This window comes from Linepithema humile, chromosome 3, assembly GCF_040581485.1.
Source record: "Linepithema humile isolate Giens D197 chromosome 3, Lhum_UNIL_v1.0, whole genome shotgun sequence".
Classification (NCBI taxonomy): Eukaryota; Metazoa; Arthropoda; class Insecta; order Hymenoptera; family Formicidae; genus Linepithema; species Linepithema humile.
In genome coordinates, this window is record NC_090130.1 from 5,575,710 (window position 1) to 5,597,276 (window position 21,567).

The following is a 21,567-nucleotide window of genomic DNA, read 5'->3' on the forward strand; positions in this document are numbered from 1 at the left end:
ATTGTGATCGATACGAGCGTAAGTCGTTAAAATCGCGCGATGAGCGTAGGTGCGCCGCACGCGCGCGGTAACTCGCAGTCACATTTAAATTTCAATCGAAACGCAATCGCCATTAATAGTAATCGTACAAATTGCACGCGAGGATGTACTCGTTTTTTCCGACAGCGGCGAGTAACCGCCGACAATCTCATGACTCGGCGACGATTAATGTCCGCTTGCGAAATACGGCTAACAACTTTAATCGGCTCGTACGCGAGTACCTTCTTCGTTGACACGGCGGTACAATACTTTGTCCTCTGGTATATACTTAAGAAAATAGGTAGCAAACAACTGCGGAGAAATGACTAATTATTATACAGCGAGCGTAATCGTCAGCATACAGAATGTCATGTTTTACCGTATTTCCTTTCGCGTACAGTCTTCAACCAATTAGTGCCAATTTTTTCCTTAACATAGATATCTCCCGAAGCATTAATAGTTCTTGAACTAGTGAGTGATCGAAAATTATGAGTTTTCCACGCAATAACGCTTTAAACCTATCACGCAAATTATTATTACAGTTTCATCAGATATTAGAATTGTTCGAGATCGCCTTGAAGCGTACATATCTGTATAAGAAAATCTTATATAAATATTTATAATGTAAAAATTTCAAGGCGACTTTGCTCAATTAATATATTTTATCAATAATTTCGCTCGCGATCTCGCGAATACAGTCCGCTGATTCATATCCGTTCTTGCCTAATTGGAGATTATCCAACAACGCCGTTTCTTTTTATTGCAAAAAGATCCAAAATTAATTTACGATATTAGAAGGCCAGGCGCGCTCTGAACGAATCACCGACATGCGGGGAAGAGCGATGCGGGCAAGAGCACGCGCCACAATGATCTGTTTGAACAGCGAATTTCACGTCCGTGATACCGATCTACGAGGGATATAAAGCCGTCCATAAAAACCATGTAATTTTTCGCCTTGGGACAACCGAGAGATCGGTTGAAGGGGGCGGTGCATTTAACTTCCGACGATCGAGATCGCTCCGCGAGATCACGACCTCGCGAGATCTCTCTTACAAGCCGCAAGTTAAACTGATATGGGAAAGAGGCGGGAAGGAAGCAATTCAGGAAGGCAACCAGGCACGTTAGTCCTTGCTTAAAATAGAGCACGTATGCTACTCTTGAGCGGAATATTTAATTTGCGCGGAAAGCCGAACGTAATGATTAGGTCTAATTTGCGCGGCGCGCTTTGTCCTCGCGAATCGACGCGCGATCGTGTGAGTCAGTCGATCGATCGAGACTGGAACACGTCAGAGAGTTTCCCAGAACCGAGCGAAGTACGACAATTTTCGCAAGTCGTCTGAATGCCGATGATGCTACTTATAGCTGGCAAAATTCAAGGCTACGAGACGAGCCGCAGGTACTCGGAGCGAGAAAAGTTGCGTAAGGGCCGTCGTTTCATCGCGATTGCGCCAAGTTTCACGAGGCGACGATTCGGAAGTCACGTTGACCACTGCCACACGTAATCGCAGCCTACATCGCGTCATTTCCACCTGTTTTGTTCCAAATGCATTCGATCGATTTTCAAATAAATCAGCGATACAATCAAGGCTCATGTAAAAGTTTGATATTTCGCAAAATCATGATCGTCATTTTTATCGCGACATGAATATTGCAATATAAATTCTATTAATAACAAACAATTATTCAAAATTATGTAAGAATATTAGTTTTCCGCGCGACCGTCGAGTATTTGCGCCAAACATTACGAAGTATCGATAATACGTAATCAGAGGTAGTTATGTGATCAGTATTTTTCCCAGTTTAATCAAACAAAAAACGCGCCATTTACATGCCCCGGCGTGCTTTTAACATTCAATAAAACAGGAGCGCACAGTTGTCGTCGGCACAGATGTAACGGAAATTTAATGCGGTGATGAAACAATGTTTTCGCATTGCATTTTTTTAATTTTTGCCAAGCGTGCCGCGCTCACGTATACGACAAAGAAAATTAAATTAATGAGCAGCGTATGAATTTCCTTCCGTCGCGTCGTCAGCCTACGCGAACCTGCACCGAAAAAACGGATTTGCGGCGGCAACAAAGATTTTTCCCCCTCGTTTTGATTGCGTTAAATATCACTGCCATGCGATACTTTCGTAGAAAATTACGAGCGCGTTCGTGCGTGACGACGGTTCGACGACGAGCAATGTATAGGCTGACGACGGAGGAGACAGGTCTAGATTGCGCGGACCGGCGTAAAAATAAGACAAACCAGAAAACACCTGATAAGGTGTAACCTCTTCCGGTCGTTGGTCGTACTTACGACCAACAAACACGCCCGAAGGACGGCATGAGTTACGAAGTACAAGATTGCAGATACTCCATCACAGAATTAAAAAAGACGGAAATTTTACCGTGCGCGTAAAATGCGAGATAGATATTTCATGACGGAAAAAGTAAATGTATGATTTGTGAGACTATTTAATATGTCACCGATGAAATTTTTTATTAAAAAAATCATATTTTTCCGCGTCAAAATTAATTAAAATTTTCTACCTGCGGCTTCGGTTTAATAAAGATCTCAATTGAATTATAAGAACAAAAGATCATTGTGCATTGTTACAAATCGTGGGATGCTGTTTTGCTGTCATTATTCATCTCAATCTGCACAGTAGACAGACAAGTGTTACTGCCGAGGAATGATACGGTGAACGATCGCGACCGTGCCTATGATATTAAAACCTGTCGGAAGTCGAGATAAGACGAGTGTGCACACCTTTCCCCATTCGTATCCGACGAGAGTAAAGTCCCATGGCGAGGTGTGTCGCGGTTTCACGCGGAATTGAGACCACGACGGAATCCGAGAGATAAAAGCGAGCCCACACTTCCTCGATTTCGTTACGCGTTGCTACGGGGGAGATAACATTTGTGTCTCCGTGTTTCCTGTATCCGCGAGATAAAAAAACGCAGTTGATCTCGCCGGACAACCGATACATCCGATGCAACCAGATCGGCTTACGGCGCAATCCCTTTTTTTCGAGCATCCGTTCATCTTCGCGCTTAAAATATCGATCAAATGTTTCCTCGAGGCGAAGTTTGGACCTCATCGTCGTCGCAACCGTCACGCATGTATGTCCGGTGAGGAAGAAAAAGAATGATCGATCCTCTCGACCGTGGTAGAACTGCCCGTGTAGAATCGACGTGTCGCAGAGCGGGCGGGCGAGCGAGCGAACGAGCGAGTACGAGCGCGTTCGCGAGAGTGGGAGATACGAAGGTATAAAACCGATCTGGTGGACTGGTACCAGCCAGTCCAAAGGCCAGATGCGGTGGCGACTCTAGTCGCACGCGTGCGAGAGAGACGATCACGACACTCGGCGCGCGATACTCCTAACAGTCACGTACGCGGGCGCTCACACATACACACACATATTTATGCGACAGTGACCAGTGTACTGCTGGTCGTCTCTCGGTGGTGATTCCGTGCGGAATTTTCGCGAAGAGGTCGAAAACGAGTTCGTAAGTCGCACGTGTTCAGAGGGAACTTGAATTGACGAGGCACCGTCCTGCACCGAACAAGGACGGCGAGCTCCGAATTCGCATCTGTCTTCGAGGACACGTTCCCTGGGATATACACGCGGCTTGCGTAGCGGTCTCCCCCTCCTGATAACGAAGAGAGGGCGAGAATTTCGAATTACACGCCGATAGTCACGCACGGAGCACCCGAAGCCATCGATAGATTCGCACTTCGAGGGTGGCCAACAGTGGATTTTTTTTGTGGAATTCGTGAATTGATACAAGGGGAAGATCATTAAAACGCTGAGAGGTAGTGAGAAGGAGCAGCTCCCAAATAATATACCGATGAAAGTCCAAGAGACGTCAACAATCGGCAGTAAACTGGAGGAGAGTGCTCTGTCGGGGTGGGTTCGCGAAGGATCGACGCCCGTCCGAGACATGTCAGCGATTCGTATCAACGTGGAGGAGGCTTCCAACGACGGTCGCAGGGATTTCGTTAGAGATGTAAGTCCGTTGTACGTAACAACTTCGATTCGATAATCCGCGATGATGTATAACTTTTCGAGCCGTCATCGGCGGTCCCTCGGCGGGGATGGAAAGCGACGGAAGAGGGTGTAGAGAGAGAAAGAAAGAGAGAGAGAGAGCCGATCGGCAGCGTCGCGGAAATCACGCGTGTCTCTCGCTTCTCGTCGGTCGCCGGCTTTCTATTTCGTCGTTTCTTCCGCCATTCAGATGGCTGCTGTTCATCCACGTTTCGATCTCTATGTCGGAGAGTCAACGTCACACGATCCGGAGGCACTTTCACGGTTGCGCGATGAGCATCTTCTTAGTTTGGCGGGAAACGCGTTGCAGTATAAAGCGGAACCGCGCGCGTAACTGAGAATCGCGTCGAGATCAAGTGAAACGATTTGAACGAACTAATGAGCTAACGCATTGTACGCACTCGAGTAGCTGGGATCAAAGTGAACATTCATTTACGCTATTACATTACACTCGCATCCATCAATCTTCTTTCTCTCGTAAAATAGTTATCGTAAAATAGTTATCGAGGCGTCGTAACGATTCTATTCGCCAATATAACGACTTCCGCGTGTTGGAAATTCAAGAATTATACGGCATTAGATCTATTTCGGTCGTAAAGTCCGTAGAATGATTTATGGCGGCAAGAGTTCGAGATGTATCTTTTATTCAGAATGCTCGTGTTTCGAGAGAAAAACAAGTTCAACGCACGTTGAGGTTCGCCTTAACAGGCGACACAGTCTTAATATAAATCGAGGCATTCCGATGAAAGGCGTCGAATGCATTATTAGGTTCACGGGCAACGTGTGCGGCTATTCACCGTAATACCGTTCACCGCGAATACTTAATAAGCCTGACACCCGTTCAAGTTTTATGTAATGCAAAAACAGGGTTCTATGACTGCGGCCAACACTTGAGAAACGAAACACAATATTATTCCCATATATACGTGCATTCCGTGTCGAGAGTAATTGCAGAAAATAATGCGCCAGATAAAAAGTCTGCTCGAGCGCCCGCGAGCTACGCTAATATTCCACGTTGACTGTGCGGTAATTACTTCATTCGTGAGAAACGTCTGTTCCCTGAGACAGAGGACATCGACTTTATCTGCGTTTAAAGGAAAATACGGCTGAACAATGGCGCGTCATGCATAATCACACAATTTCTCCGATACGGAAGTAACTCGATGTTTTTCGTTGAAAAAAAAATTAACTACAGAATTATCAAAACTAAGGTCTCGGTTTCTGGAACACCCTAGGCTCGCGTGACTATTCTGGTTTTCGCGAGTCGGTTAAACGTGTGTGACAACATTTTATTTTCGCGCTGCTAATATTTTTCAATTTTATTTTACGTTCGACGAACCGTGGTGCGCAATGCTCCGTAACTGGAAACGATAGTAAGTAGTTCGAGTTGCTCCTTCATTAGGCCTATGACGCCAAGTTTGCGCTTAATATGCGGCGGCTAATTATAAGTCGCGCGCATAATGATGATGCGACTTTTACCGAAGCAACAGCCGCGAAACACACGAGTCGTTGATTTATTCATGATAAAAGATTCAGTTTTCACTTATACTAGTGATACTTTTAACTTTCACGCTCGGAGCAATCGCGAGATAGATCGGCCTCATCGCCTATGCATACCGTAAAAATGCAAAACAACACACACATTTTCTAGAAAATTCTAATTTCAACTTGATAAATACACTCCTCTTTATATCCTTCTTCCGTAACACGCCTAAAACGCCGGGAGGCGTGTTCCTATCTCCCGACTGCTGATTGGATCCTCGATCGTCGTACAAATTCCACGTCGCGTGTAGTCTGCGAGCGTTCGTGCGTTAGCCTCAAAACGATTCGACGTTAAGGTCGAAAGAATGAAGTGCAGTTTACGGACGCGGGACTGTCGCAAGAGAGCAATCTACTTCCACCGCCGTGAGTTGAACGAGAGATCTCAACAAGGCGGTGAGCAGCCACCTGCGGGCCATTAATCATCTTATGCGCAAGTTCCATAATTCTCGTCATTTTAATGTTTACAGCTTTACGATGCGATTACGCGTGTGGACAAACGCGCAAGGTGTCGCACCGCAAAGTGTTATCGCGGACCTTGTTTTTGTCTGACACAAATTCTCCATCCTAATTTACGATCCGAGAAAAATTTTTAATGTCCGAAAATTGCCTAAGTCCCACTAAGAGCGGTTTTAATGCCCCTTAAAAGCTTCTAAATTTTATTGTGAGTGAGCAGGATTTTTCGGATGTCGCGTTGCGTTCGGAAAAATAAAAGTTTGACGTCCCCGATAATCCAACCAATTGTCATAAATTTAAATTCTTCAAACGTTTTGTCCAATGCTTTTTTTTAAATCTCAATTTATGCTTCGCTGGAACTCGCTCGTCCCACGTTTAACTTCTGCCGTATAATGAAAACCGAAAATTAACCGTAGAGTTCGGTGATTTATGACTTCGTCCATTTTTTGCAATACGTTGGCTAAATTTGCGCAAGCGTGGAGTCAGTGCTAAATATTTTTTTGCTAAATAGCAGAATTGCTGATGAGTAAACAAAATACTTCAAAATGACAGCTAGATTACAATTAAACCTTAAAAGGCGCGTTTACGATTATGATGCATAAGTATTTCGTAACGATGACTGTAAAAATAAAATAAGACAAAAGATATTGCCAATAAAATTATGAGGTCGCGATCATTTGTATGTCAGTGCAATGACTCTCTACGGATCAAAAATACGCACAAATGCCCTATATCGAAGTCGAGCTTATTCTGCAAAAAAAAGTACTATTTATAAAATGCGTAAAATATATTAATTTTAACTTCCCACTTGATTTCGTTATCTTTCAGAAGATATGTCAGGAGGTATGCATGCGTAAAAGGAATGTCATTTGCCGAACGACTAGTCATGCAAGGTGCAATCTCGCTCTTTTTTGCCTCTTGACATGCCTCGAGGAAAGTGCAAAAGTGGCTGCAAAATGCTCGAAGATAAACCTTAACTCAGGTACTTAATGTCATTGTGAGAAGAAAAAGAAGAAATAGACTACCTACGAAAAATACCTGCCATGACGTGGCGTTCACGCTTGTGCCAAACGAGCGGAAATACAATTCACTGCGGTGCCCAAGCAAGAATTAGCCGTGTGTGTGAAATTAGCAACATACGAAACTACTACCTTGTTTAGCATGCAAACTGCAGTAGCATGTCAGAACCGAACATTTCCTTGGCGCTTAGCATGTTAAAAAGCAACCTTCGGACGTTGAATCGGCAAAAATAATCGTGAATATTTATTGAACGATTAAGTTTCGCTGTTGCAAAAAGATTGTTTATTGCCAAAACTAAATCATCGAACGATTAATTCGGTTAAGCGGCATGGCAAGGCCAACAAAGAATCCGACATCGACAATCACATCATAAATATCACGTTAAACATTCAGCAATAGCGTTCAATTTTCCCTTTAAATTATGAAACTCTGCCACAAGATTATAAAAAAAATAAAGTTTTTTTTATAAAATTTACATAATAATTAGTATAAAATATCAAATGCAATTTATTGCATCAAAAAAATGTATTTTTTAATAACATGTTATATGAAAACTTTTTTATATGAAAACAGTTCTCTCATAAAACTTCTTGTAAAAAAAATAATTATAACTCGATTTTTAAGTGCATAAATTTATCTCGCGTTTAGTCAAACTTCCTGAGATCCGCGAGCCCTCCAGAGACGTTATGCTTTGCAGGTTAAGATTCTCGGTCTCATGAGGAACGTAATTGATATGATGATTCGAGGATTTCACTTTTCGCGCGTTCGTGTGCAGCGCGCGATGATTCGCCTCGTAGTCGGATCCCGCTCATGCATCTTGCAATAGAATTATTCGTCTAGTTGCAACATGCCAACTAGAGAAGTCCCACGACATTAAGATCTGCCTGCGAAAATGAAAGAGAAGCCAAACCCTAATAGCCAAAGTTCTCATTTGAGACCTGATTTTGTTAATATAAAAATGTTCGTTGGCGATCGAATTATTCGCGTACAACAAAATATAATATCGAATTGCATATTGCGTTAATATGCACCTCACGTGACAGAAAAAAATACATCACATAGCGGGTTTACAAATTGGATTTATGTAAGCTCTGAATGCAATTTATTTTGGATGCGGATCTGCTTAAGAACAGGATCCTTCTGCGGGACAAATAATTTTTTGTATGCGGCAGGAGACAAAGTGACTGCTAATCGAGTTATTTCTCATTGTTGTCTCTTTCTACTATTATGCAGAAAATGCGGAAAGCCCAGAATTCGTCAACAACTATATGAAGATTTAGGACTTAAAAAATCTTGTCAAAAAAATTGAGAATAAATTAGAGTTAATATTATCAAGCCGATGTTATTAATGATATCATATTTTGAATAGAGTTGCTCTCTATAAATAATCTTTGTGTGAAAAATGAGCAAGAAAAAATTTAACTACTGATTTTTATCACCGAAAGTGGTATTTATGTGTAGCCACTGACATTAATTGTAAATTATTTTAATGTCGTCATCGATATATTATAACTTCACAATAGCACTATATCATAATATAAAAATTACAAACGGAACAGAAATTGATACTTGACAGTATTTTGCCCTTCTTATTAAAAAATAAAGTTTTATATTTATGGAAACATTATTTATTCGATCAAATTCACATATGTGCAATAACCGGTTTTCAATACTAAATCAATGATTCGGTTAGCTCCTTTCGGTACTTAATACGATAAAATACAACGCGGCTTGATAAGAGGATAACGTTATAGACTAAAAATCACTTCTCAAGTGGTGCGTGACGCCCCACGAGTTCGCCATAATCCCGATAATGTAAATCGATATATTCACTGAAATACGCATAAGGGCACTCGATCGCTCCCATCTACTTCATTTATAACTGTATATGTACCATTTAAATATTATATAATGATTTATATAATGCGAACTACTCCGTATTACAAGGCTTTAAAAGCTTTTATTTATAACTTACGGTCCGTTCAAGCTGCATACCGGTTGTCACTCGACGTGATTTCGGGAACCGATTTCGATACCTGACGCGGCACTTCAAGGCAACGCATACTCGACGGGAAGAATCGAAAACGATGACTACGTGATGTTATCACGTCGGAACGCTAAACGTTACACCGCGCTTACACCGGATTACACAACCTCGAAACCGTTGAATTATTTAAGGAAACATTTTCTTCGATGTTGCGTGATCGTCAAAAAGATGTGTACCAAACTTTCTTCCGAAACTCATATCGTATCTTTAGAACATTTCGATACAGTCGCCTCAAAAATCTTAATGAATATGGAAAAAAGCAAAACTGTGTCGCTAAAGAGCAGACTGTCGGACGCCAGTATACATTTTGCAATTCAATGTTTGCTTCACAGTTAACATCTTCGTTGAGCGAATATTTCAATCTTTGATCCTCGCAGGCGCAAATCAAGCATAATTGCAAATTTCGTCATCAGATCGTTTATTTTGAGTAACTTTCCAAAATCCTTTGTTTAATTAAACAATCGCTCGCGCATTTTAACAGACAGTCTTTAAGAGACAACAATTACGATATCCTAGCACGTCATTTGCATGAGAACTCTGATAAATTATGACAGGTCGACTTCGATTGACGACTGAATTCGGCAATGTTGGCTATTAGACTTCCGACTTGACAATGCCGATTATTCCTATCGGGACACAAATGAGAAGCGAGAGGAAAGAGCCGGACTTTAACGTCCTTTGACAAACGTAATAGTCGACGATTTCGCAATGTATGGAGCGTTGTCCTGTCGAGTTGTCTTTATTTACATTGTAAATGCAAATCAATTTGATATTGAATACTGAAGAACCACGACGACCTAGAGAAGGCCTAAGTTAATGATTAGTCGCGGACGTGTGCGGAGTCGGTAAAAACACACTTGTGAGATTTCAAAGCGATGCCGCCACGGTGCGACAATTATGACTCTCAAGGCGCTTTATTCGTGTGCTTTATTTACGGATATCATTAACGGCCGCTGTTCTTAATAAGAAAACTTGCCATGCGTAGCACGAGAAGCTGTAATATTAAACAAATAGACATTCTTGCGATAGTCAACCGTGACGACCGTGTGTTAAATGGCATATACGACAGAAAAGAAATTAATCATAAAAAAACGTTAAATTTATAGATAATAATTCACACGCTGATAGCTCGTTAGAGAATTGCTCATACAAGAATTTCTGACACAATATTGTAGTGAATATCACATTGAAGAAAGGCGGTCTGTCAATTTACAGTCGCGATAATTAATTCACGATTGCCCTTGAGCAAGGAAAGAAAGTAGTCGAAAGTACAAGTAGAAGGTGGACAGAACGTTGAGTACCCACTCGGCAGTGCATATATCTTTGTCAACCTGTCGAATCTTCTGCGGTTAGACTCACGGAAAAAGAAAGTTGTCGAAATTTGTGAACGTCACGGCCGCACGAAAGTATTTACATTGCGTTACGCTCGAGCGCTTAAGAAAAGAAACCGCTCGTAATCGATTAGTTTATTCTTTTCCTGTCCGCTCATTCGCACCAAGGTTGAGCAGACATCCAAAAATTGCAAAATACGCGAAATCCGAGAGGGACGCATAAAGGTGCCGAGGATGCGATGAATGATGGGCATCCGAAATTTACAGTGCGAAATTAGCTTCTACTGCATGCTGAAAACTTCTACTTATGTTTGACAAATCGCTACGGGCCATGCCGAAGGCCTAAACGGACACTAACCAAGATAAACGGTCGGCTGATTGTCAGCACAAATGAAAAAAAAAAAAAAAAAAACTGCGATGAGTATTTGGTCTACGTTGAATCGCTAATCACTAAGATTAATTAAATTACATTTAATAATGCTGTTAAAATGTATCCATAGAGGATATAAATTAGGAATATAAATTTCAAATACTTGTAACTGCTCAATAAAGATTATTATGTATCGTATGACGTATAATTTCGAAATAAAAAAAGAACAAAAGAAATATCTTTCATTACGGAAGTGCATTCGCAGATACATCACGTTAAATTGCTTACCCACTCATATAATTGCAAGTGATTCTCTACGATGAACGTAAACATTATTTACGATCTAATTAATCCGTTGCGTACAGTGTCGCGTGTAATGTTAGAAAATGATACAACCTGCTTTATTGTCGGACGGTTACAGGAAGTCGTGTAATTCTTACGTCTTCTCTCGCGTCGTCACAGCGGTAAAATTACTATAATGGACGTCCGCTTCGAGAAAATGAATTATGGCAGGAAGAACAGACCGGTGAAAACTCTCGAGTCCATATGTCGCGTCAGTGTTTGCGCGCAAATACGCGCCGTCCGATTCAGGAAACGGTTTTCTTCCTACTCTTTGAACGCTTGTCGAATATGAACTCGCGCAGCACGTGTTAAACGCCACGACTTTCATCTTCCCATAACAATCGCATATGTTAAACATTTAACCAGGCTCTTAAGCCTTTCGAGAGAACCGGACGCGTGTTTTTTCATCTCTCCGTTTATACCATCTCTCAGTGTGAATAAAAACGCAGAATTTCTACGACCATATCGGGAAATAATTACGGACTCGCTCGACTCCCGCTGATAAATCATTCTACGGCCTTAAGAACAAAATTCTGAATTGATAAAACTGTCGCATCGCGGCATTAATCAGTGCAGAGGCGTTCATGATAATGCGCGAATAATTATCAATAAGGACTCGGTGCATACTTCGCATTTAGAGTCATCGCTCAACCTTTCCTCGCTGCATACCGCGATGGTCTTTTTTTCTTTTTCTTGCAAATCGAACTGGTATCTACTAATTGGCAATCAGGTCGACCTCGGGGGTCGACCATCCCAGATATGAGACACGGAAAAAGGAAGGCGGTAAGGACAGATGTGTAAAACTGATCTACATCATACTTTTCATGTTTCTTTATCGATATGCGTCCTCGAAAATAAGACCGATATATTGATGGCAGCGCTCCGTAAAAGTTATAATAGGCATAATTAATAAAATATAGCTCTCAACGTACATGACAAGATATTGACAGCTCGATTAATATTCAAGGTGAAAACGTTTATTATCCAAAATTGGCGCGTAATATTTTCAATTAAATCGATCATAAATTAATGAAGAGATGAAAAGTAATATATTATTTCGTATCAATTAGCAATTATTTTGAAAAATCAAAGTTGAATCTTGAAAGCGTGCAAGAAATAGAGCGTTACGGAATCGCGCAGTATTCCGCTCGCAATTACATAATCAAATTTTGCAACAGGTGCGTGATTCCATCTCATAATACGCTATGACTCCCGACGAAAATGAGCCTTTGTTCTCGGTTCGAAAACTCAAGTTTATCGCTCTCCATTCTCATTCTGCAGTGTGTCACCGTATCTTATTGCAAATACAACAATTTTCTCGCTGGCAAAAGAAGTTGAAAGTGATTTTCCTCTCGAGGGAAATTCTCAACTCAATTTACCTCGCGTTCTCAGCAACGATTCTTAAGCGTGAAACGCGACGATCGACGTACCCGCGTGCGCGCGCGCGCGCGCGAAATAATTGCTGTCGGAGAAAAAGCACCCTTCGTAATCGTAGATACGTTTCACAATCGTACACGTAACCCGTGTGCCTTTATTAGTTTGCAAACGTGTTACAAAGCTGAGCCGAGTATCCAAGGATTCGAGACAAACAACAAGCCTCGATAGTCTCCCAATTGATGCACCGCGAATCGCAGTATAATGCAAAAAATTAACAAGTTTGTTTGCTGTAGCGATCGTAAATCCCCACCACAATTTCTCGGAGTGATGTGGCAATGTTGCAAAATGTATGATAAATTGCGCAAGGATGCTGCTGAAGAACACTCCTCAGCAGCAATATCTTGAAAAGTTTAGAGTCGTCATAATACATGACACTATTTTAAATGTCTGTTGATTCTCTTGATTTCACAAAGGCATTAAATTTCTCTCGATTTTCCATAATTTGTTTGCAATTCATTACTACGAATAAAATAAACAATTCTTAATGCATATTTCAGCAATTCACTGAGAGAAAAGTATATGATATTTGGAACTATGATTGTATGAGACTATAATTATAATCAGAATACTCATTTTTATAGGAATTGTTGCTATAATGTTAGCAATAATAACCGTATGTATAGTACTGTTAATTATATCATTAGAACCAACTATATAATTAGAATACCTATAAAAATATGGTTGGCGCCAAAAAACACCATAGATTATGATTATTGCAATTATTCTTTTCTCTCAGTGCTTGCAGCAAGATTTAGATAATTTCTTTTTATGTAGAATAAATAATAGAATAAATAATTTTGACAATAGTTTTGATAACAGAATAAATAAAAATTAATGTCGGATAAATTTAATTTTATTCCGCATTAAGCAAATTTAAATTAATGACGATTATTAGTCGACGACAATCTAATGAAGGCATTACTTTGATTCAACCGACACAAGTAGCTGTATGGTAGATTTATGATAAATTATAGTATCTCGGTATTAAATTTATCCTTGAATAATGCTTGGAAGAAAGGTGGTGACTGCAAAGAACGGAACTGACCATGTTGATAACCTTTCACTCATACTTGACAAGATATGCATGCAATATGCTAATATATAATCTTAATTTTGCATGGAAAAAATGTTTAATTTTTAAAAAAACGTGAAATTTCTTCATTTTAAGGGGTAATTTATTCATAGCCAACCGCATATATAAAGCGTGCTGTATTAAACATACTGTGACATATTATTATTAAAGCTGTTACACTGTATCATAGCCTGCGATATTTCCTTAAACTCGTTAATAAGTAACTGCGTGTATTTTATTAAAAATAAAATTATTTACTCAAAAAATCGATTCTTTTTTCAGCTAGCAGAAACAGTAAATTCTGTTAGTCTCAAAATTTCTTATTTTTGAAAGTCTGCCTACATGAGTTCGTTTATTGCATTCGATAGAAACTTCGTTGAAACTTATATATAAATAAAATTGCGCATATATTATATATCCTCGTAAAAAAATCATGTCTTAATTTGCTATGTCTCAATCTTAAGTGCGATTTATCATCGATCTCTCTTGACATATCTTTCTCTCGTAATTTATTTCGCGTTCCGCGTGTATTGGAAAGAACGATCGATTTTACGACGCGGTATGCCGCATAGTGACTTGTGAGCATAAAATGGGAACGTATAGCTGCGCGCACAAGTAAAATAAATATATGCGCCAATAATTACGCTAGTAAAAGTTGCAGTCATAAAGCGCGCAGTGGAGTGGATGTTTGTGATAAGTTTCCTTTCGCGATCGGTTCGATTAATCGGAGCGATCGAGGCGCGAGTGTAAAGTGATCCGTCTCAAGATGCACGAGGTCGCACCGCGAAGTCTGTTATCGCTACCTTGTAACATATATCTTTTTACGCTCATTAGCGTCTACGCATCCGTCGAGGTGACGCTCGTTCGCTACTTACGGGCGAAATAGACTACCGGGGGCCATCGATAACGAGGAAATATGCCCTTAGGTGCAAACCGACGCTCGCTCGCGCACGTCTTCGATATCGAACGTTTCACCCGCAATCGCGCAACACGCCATCGATTAATGAGTCAACCTCGTGCCCCGTGGCGGCATTAAATTCCACTTCGTATATTGTCCGCTTCCTACCAAGCCCTTACGTAATACAGGAAGGAGAAGTTAAGACAATATAATCTCAAAGGGAATTCCGCGGGTCTATCAACGCCGCTTACGGTACCTAACAAGCAACGGTAGAAGAAATGAACCGCACATGCTTGGGAGAAATGTTAATGTATTATTCATTACATTCATTATAACCAATGGATAGAGAAAAAACGTAATACGATGTTCGTTATTATTATAGGATATTACCGTTCCGCGATCGCAGAATGTTAATGGTAGGAATCTTCGTTAATGACGAGTACACAGAGAGTACACCGTCTTTTAATGAGGACGTTTACATTAGAACGTGGACAATAACGATGATTACGACAGTGCCATATGCGGCATTGATGTTAACCACCGTTATTAAACCATTTAATAACGCGCAAGCGATTTTACGACATTTGACATTTAATCGCTTGTAATCACGCATTTGACTTGTAATCACGCATTCCTGTTTAATACGACAGTCTCAATACATAATTAGAAACATTTTTTTCAAAGCTTAGAAATTTTTTACTTGCAATTGCGATAACAGTTCGCCGATTATTGCATTCAGTCTCGCTACATTAATAAGAAAAGATCAATTTTTGTTGTGTATTTTGTTACGTTGCTGAAAAATTGAAACAACAAATTTACACGATGACAGCATAATTATTTCGAGATATAGCAAAAATAAAAAATAGCGTCGCCTTAAAAAAATCAGCGACGCAATTAATGGAGTATCGCGAACTGAGCGTGCATTTTCATAACGTCCGACATATGCACCGATATCAAACTTAATGTCGAACTTTAATCATACGGACACCAAGGACATTCCGAGCAAAATTTCTCTGCGTGCACAGTATTATTTTTTCTGTCGATCACCGATGAGAAGGGATGTGGATTAACTCTGTTCTTTGCAAACGCAAACCCGATTAACGTTATCTCGATGTATCTTTGATTCGCCGTAAAGGTAAAACATACAATTGTTCTTTTATTTTTAGGATTAACAGACATAATAATTTTATTAAACGTACCTCTCGAGATTGTCTGAGAATAACGCGCGCGCGTTTAATATGTCAGACTTTTATTTATTTCGATAACAAATTACTAGAAAGGTGTCAAGTAGCTGCTACTGCCTGTAATTTTCCTACCGAAAAAAAAAATAATTTGACATCTTTAAAAGCTCCACATACGGAGTTCAAAATCCGTTTCAGGGTATCACTTACGTGGGCCTGGCACAGGTGCGGCGCTTCGAGGCTGACCGGTATATTGAGTTCCACAAAAATTCCTAACGACTCCTCACACCGTAAGCGTCACCATTCGCTCTATCTCTTTCGCATTTCTTGCCCGACTATTCGTGTCTCTCCTTTCGCTTTCTCGCATGACAGAGAATTTATCAAAATATCGATTCGTGAAGACATATATCTGTCATTGTCGCAATTTTAGCTCCGATAATTTCGTTATGAAACCCCCGTTTTTTTTTATGTTTTCGCAAATACGTCACATTTCGTGAGATATCGATTACGCCTCAGCAAATCTTGTATTTGTCGCTTTATTATAATATCTGCTCTACGATACTTTATTTAAGAGAAAAATATTAAGTATTTTTTCTCTGAACGAATGTTAAAAAGATACGCTTATATTACCATCTCTATTATAGTAATAATATGCACTATTAAAAGTTGACATAAATGTAATCAATCATACTGCATCGTACTTTATATATTTCTTGTTATTGTGCTCCTAATTTGGCATAATCGTTTATGTTAGTGAATAATGACTTAAGATAAATCAGAATAATCTGTATATAATTAAAGTCAATATCATTAAATTGCGTAAAGCAAAATTCAATAGACAAACACCTTAACAAAAAACATCGCAAATGACTAAGATTTAATATCTTCCTTTGAACTGAGTTCTTAATGTATCATTTCTAATAATAAGGCAGGATTTTTTAATAAAAATCAATAAGCATTTACATTCGTCTTTGTTCGCTCGCAAATAAATGCTATACAGAACAACAGGTATGAAACAGTGCTTCATTAGAGTCGCCGTACCGGTCGAGCGCGAGTACGCGGCTGAAAAACCGACACACGGAGACGAAAAAGAACGTGCAAACTCGTTCAGTCTTGCGTCGGGTACAGTCCTTGGGCGGCGCCCGACCACGAAGGTAGGCCCCTGATGCGAAATGTACTTGATTTACGTGTGAAAATTGCCAATTAACTAGCGTAATCGACATGTGTACGCGAACACGGTCGCGGCGCAGCGCGATACGTCGCGTCATCTCTCCCCGACGCGAAATCGCGGAAATACTCGCTGCGCGTCGGCCCTAAAGTACAGCGGGTGCGTGCAAGGATTTAGGCGTGTTAACGCGCGAGAAGGAAGCGACGAAGGGACAACGACGTCGACGTCGACGTCGACAATGGCTTCGTCGCGCCTCTCCGCGCGAAGGACGAGAACGATGCAAAAACAACGACGATGAACTTAACGCGCGGGGCGGCGCGCGGAATTCGAGAGCGCATTCGAGCGTTGTGCAATGATCAAACCGGAATGTCGAGGTGCTCCACGCCCCCGGGAGATGCCGAAATTCTCGTCAATCTTCCTCTCGCAGGAAGGAAGAGTGGGAGCAGAAGATGCTTTCGCGATATGCGCACCGTCTCACTTTGACGCCGCGTGTTTTGACTCCCCCCGCTCGCTAAAAATACGGGACGACGGATTCTTGAATGGCCCACACGGTGAAATCGGCTTTTATTCAAACAGTAAAGATGTGAAATCGCTAACGCTCATTCATCATTTATATCAATTAATATATATACTTTGTATATCCGTGATTATTGTAAATATACAATCAGACTTAATGTTAAACGAACGGAGTAAAATATTTTGACAGTGATTACCAAAAAATAACTTCAATAGAGAATTTAATCAACGATTCAAGCACGATTCTTCGGTCTGCAGGCGCGCAATAAAAATGAAATGAATATTCGCACAGTCAAACAGACATTCACAGATAGAGTGTCCTAAACCAACTATATCACTCGTAAAAAACAGATTCTTGATGTTATTTGGAAATAAAAATCTTTACATTAAAATGTCGAGGCCATAATAATTTTTAAATACAAAGTATTTAAAGTTGGCTAATCTGATTGTCAAAGAATTGAATAACCTCCAAATAATCCTAATAAAGAAATTTGCTATTGCTATTAACGGATGATAAGGCGCGACAAATCGATAACAATAAATTGAAAGAGCAAATAAACACAAAAAAAGTGTGATAATCAAATACACCCGTAAGAAATCAAATCAGGAAATTATTGCTGAAAATTGCCTGATCTTATATTTCACGATGTTTTTCTTACAAACCAAACACGTAGATAAAATTAGTCGTCACTGGAATAAAATGATCTCCACGAACTGTTTTATCGTTACCTAAAAATCCTCCCATTTAAGTGCGGACTTAATGCGCTTACGATGGCATATTACGCGTAGCTATATGTAGAGTAATGTTTTCTGGCGACAGATAAACGACACGCGATCGCAGGTGGAGGACATGCGGGCGAGAATGTAGAAATGCAATCGGCATGGCATTATCGCTTATGCAATCGAAGCTTCACGTCGATTTACGTTGGTTTCAGATCGAGACGACGGCGGTGGCGACAACAACGGCGGTAGCAGCCGCCAGCCCGCTTTCCTGGCATATCCCAAGGCCGTCCTTGGTCGGACGCAGCGAGAGGGACAGCGAAAATGGAAGCTGGGCTCATCACTTGCATCCAAACTCCCCCTCGAGAGGGTCAACGTCATCTCAAGGATCCACCGCCAGCACACACGTAAATTTCGTCTTATTTACATGTTTATTCGTCAGAAGATAAAAAATAATCGCAATTGTAAATTAAAATTAAACCTCGATTTTAAATTAATTCAAAAACCCGAAATAAAAATTCCAATGTAAATCTTGACAAATCACTTTATTATCAGATCCTAGATCTTCTGATTGATAGTAATAATAAAACCTTGCATTTATATTTGTGTACTAATTTTCTAAATTTTAACCCTGAGATAATTCTGGTATGCAAATAATCAACCCAGCTTCTCATGTCATCTAATATTTTTAAAGACATACGGAAATATTTATATATTTTTATAAAATCGTACAAGTATCGAGACAAAAAGCTACGCTGCAAAAATTAGTTTTTACAGATTACAAAGGCTCGAAATTTTTCGCGTTTAATTTACAGAGCGTCGCGTCGGGAACGTTGCTACTCACGGCTGCAAATCTGGCGAATCTCGCCGCTATACATCCGCCGACGGTGACGACACCAAAGCAGATGGACACCGCCTCGGTAGCTAGCAGCACGCATTTTACGGTCGTGAACGGTCTCGGCAGACCGGCCAACGTCTACAGGAAGTCTTGGTGCGCGCGGAATCAGCTCACTGTGCTCGTGTGCACCATGAGCTTTTTGTTCATGGTCGGTCTGCTTGCCGGGATTCTTTACATGGAAAGTGAGTATCTGCAACAGCAGCAACAACAGCTGCTGCTGCGCGAACTTCTATTGCCACACCGACTGTGTTTCAACACCGCGCGCGATCTCTGCGGATTCACCATCAACAAACCTCCTCACCGGTGTTTACCTCTGATTGCAGTGAGGGCTCGCGACAAGTACAACTAGGCCGAGGGTGACGGGAGGAACAAGCGGCGACGACACGTGACCGTGAATGATGATCGTCGTGATAGAAGCGGACAGCAAAAAAGCGAAGCTGGAGAAGAACGTGACAGAAAGGAGGAATAGATAAAACAAGAAAGAGAAAAAAATAACGCGCACGATCCAGTCACGATATTAATTCGAATTACTCGTATTTATATGTATATTAAGCCGTTTAGACCGTTCTCGACTAGTAGACGTTCTCGACGACGAATTAAGTAGAATTAAGTATATTACTGTATTGCACCGTGACAAAAGTGTGGTACGTTAAAACCAGTAATTACATTTGTGTAATGAACGACATACTGTTAAGGGATTAACGAGATCCTCGCGTTGGGATAGCCTGGTATATTTATGCTGGAACTAACGGATCTTTCGAATCGTATTGCGAGACACGATTCGATGAATATTATAATACTTTATGTTAATTGGCTCCTTACTACGTAGTGTGTGTCATATAGAGCACAAACTTTCTCTAAAATTTCTTCACCGTTTTCTGAGTGGTTATGACACCTTCCTGCTAAATATTTTTCGTATATATATATCCATATATATGTGGAAAAAAATATATGTGGTAAGGAGTTACGGACGACAGTGATGCACGAGGTGGTTCCCAATTACTCTAAATGAAATATGCATAATTAGCGTAAAGCGCTTCTCGTTTTTAATGCTCACCCGATTTAATGTTCAATTGTAAATCGCGTCGATATTATCGAGAGCTATTGACAGAAAAGAGAAATACGAGATATCGCCTAAGTATCATCAATCCTGTTTGTCCATAAAAATTTTGAATCTGATAGTATTTTGACGAGTAACGAATACCGACGGACAGTTCGAAGCAATCGACGAAATGGGATCGAAATAGTAAATGCCTATTTAGGGTCCATAATATAATTTTCACTAACAAACTGCTTAAACAAATCTGGATTTTCGTCGAAATATTAATCCAGGAAACAAACGTAAATGGAGAGCAATGAGGGGCGGTCGTGTCGATCGCTTTTCGCGTCTGTGATATTACTTGACGTATTAATTAATCGTCGATTCAACAAGAAACTGTCAAATATATTAAATGTCGTTTCATTTCAACCTGCCTTTTGCAGCACATTGATATAATACTCACATAACGAATGGTGCGATATGTGGTAAGTATCTTAACCCATTAACTTTGTTACTCATATTTTGATATCATAACTCAGTTATCGTCATTAGAATACATTGAAATAAAACTAAACTGTACTATATGTACAGAAAATGGTAACAACACGGCGTTCAAAGATATTTTTTCAATCTTTCTTTCAATATTCTTTTTATATATTTTGCCACATGTGTAATTTTGATCATATATAAAATATAATACAAATACACAAAACACTTACCTCCACCTCTCCAAGAGTCTGCGTCCATCTGTAATTCGGCATATCTGCACCATTTCCGCTGTTAGGTTTCAGCTTATTTTTCTCCTTTTCATCTTCTTCCTCTTCATCATCATTATTAAGCTTGCTAGTTTTATCAGTATCGTTATGATCACTACTGGGTCCTGCCACAGCAGTATCCTTTACTAGTTTCTACACAACAAACAATTTTTTTATTAAATATAATTCAAAATAGCAACAGTAGCACAATTCACAACTCTCAATTAGGAAACGTTAATAAGATAGTAATAATTCACAATATGCATACCTTATTATCTATTTCTTCTTGTAATTTAACAGCCTGTTCATCAGTTAATTCAACTATTCTAGAATCGTTATCTATTTTTTCTTCTTCTGCTTGTTCCTCTTTTCTTTTCTTCTCAAGTATTTCCTTGCGCCGTCTCTCTTGCTCAGCTCTTTCGACCTTCTCAGAAGCAACTTTAGCTAGAGCGCTAGTTTCATATTTCTTGAGTTTACTCAGGACAAGCTGCACATAAAAAAAATCAAATTGACTGATTTAAGTTTGGAACTTTTTGGAAAGCAGCAGACACAAAAAATGACAATCTTACCTTTTCAGCTGCTCCTTCACCACCTCCGGTATAAAAATCTGTTTTTCTCGCTAGAAAACTGAAGATAGTGTCCAAAAACTAGACAACAAACAATTAAACACAACGTGAAATACAAATATCTTATCGCGTGACTTAACCTCAACAAGAAAACAAAACTTA

At 40.1% G+C, this 21,567-nt stretch overlaps 2 protein-coding genes across 2 annotated transcripts in view; one reads left to right on the plus strand and one right to left on the minus strand.

Moving 5' to 3' along the window:
• Window positions 1–21,567, minus strand: part of nudC (nuclear distribution C, dynein complex regulator) — a 75,843-nt gene that overhangs the window by 54,057 nt on the left and 219 nt on the right. Inside the window, exons 2-4 of the mRNA XM_012374238.2 lie at window positions 21,409–21,486; window positions 21,108–21,326; window positions 20,804–20,992 (exon numbers count right to left, since the gene is read on the minus strand). Of these exons, the coding sequence (XP_012229661.1) occupies window positions 20,804–20,992; window positions 21,108–21,326; window positions 21,409–21,486 (486 nt within the window). The remainder of the gene's footprint in view (window positions 1–20,803; window positions 20,993–21,107; window positions 21,327–21,408; window positions 21,487–21,567) is intronic.
• Window positions 3,277–20,513, plus strand: LOC105676404 (uncharacterized). Its single transcript, XM_012374239.2, has 4 exons — window positions 3,277–4,012; window positions 18,363–18,554; window positions 18,963–19,227; window positions 19,369–20,513. The coding sequence occupies exons 1-4, from the start codon at window positions 3,854–3,856 to the stop codon at window positions 19,392–19,394; spliced, it is 642 nt and encodes a 213-aa protein (XP_012229662.1). The 5' UTR covers window positions 3,277–3,853; the 3' UTR covers window positions 19,395–20,513.

What these genes read in the sequence shown, in the direction of transcription:
- LOC105676404 (XM_012374239.2), top strand. Translation starts at nt 3,854, where the DNA reads ATGAAAGTCCAAGAGACGTCAACAATCGGCAGTAAACTGGAGGAGAGT. An exon ending in GATCCACCGCCAGCACACAC is followed by an intron (nt 18,555 to 18,962) that starts GTAAATTTCGTC and finishes TTTAATTTACAG; the next exon opens with AGCGTCGCGTCGGGAACGTT. An exon ending in CGGGATTCTTTACATGGAAA is followed by an intron (nt 19,228 to 19,368) that starts GTGAGTATCTGC and finishes CTCTGATTGCAG; the next exon opens with TGAGGGCTCGCGACAAGTAC.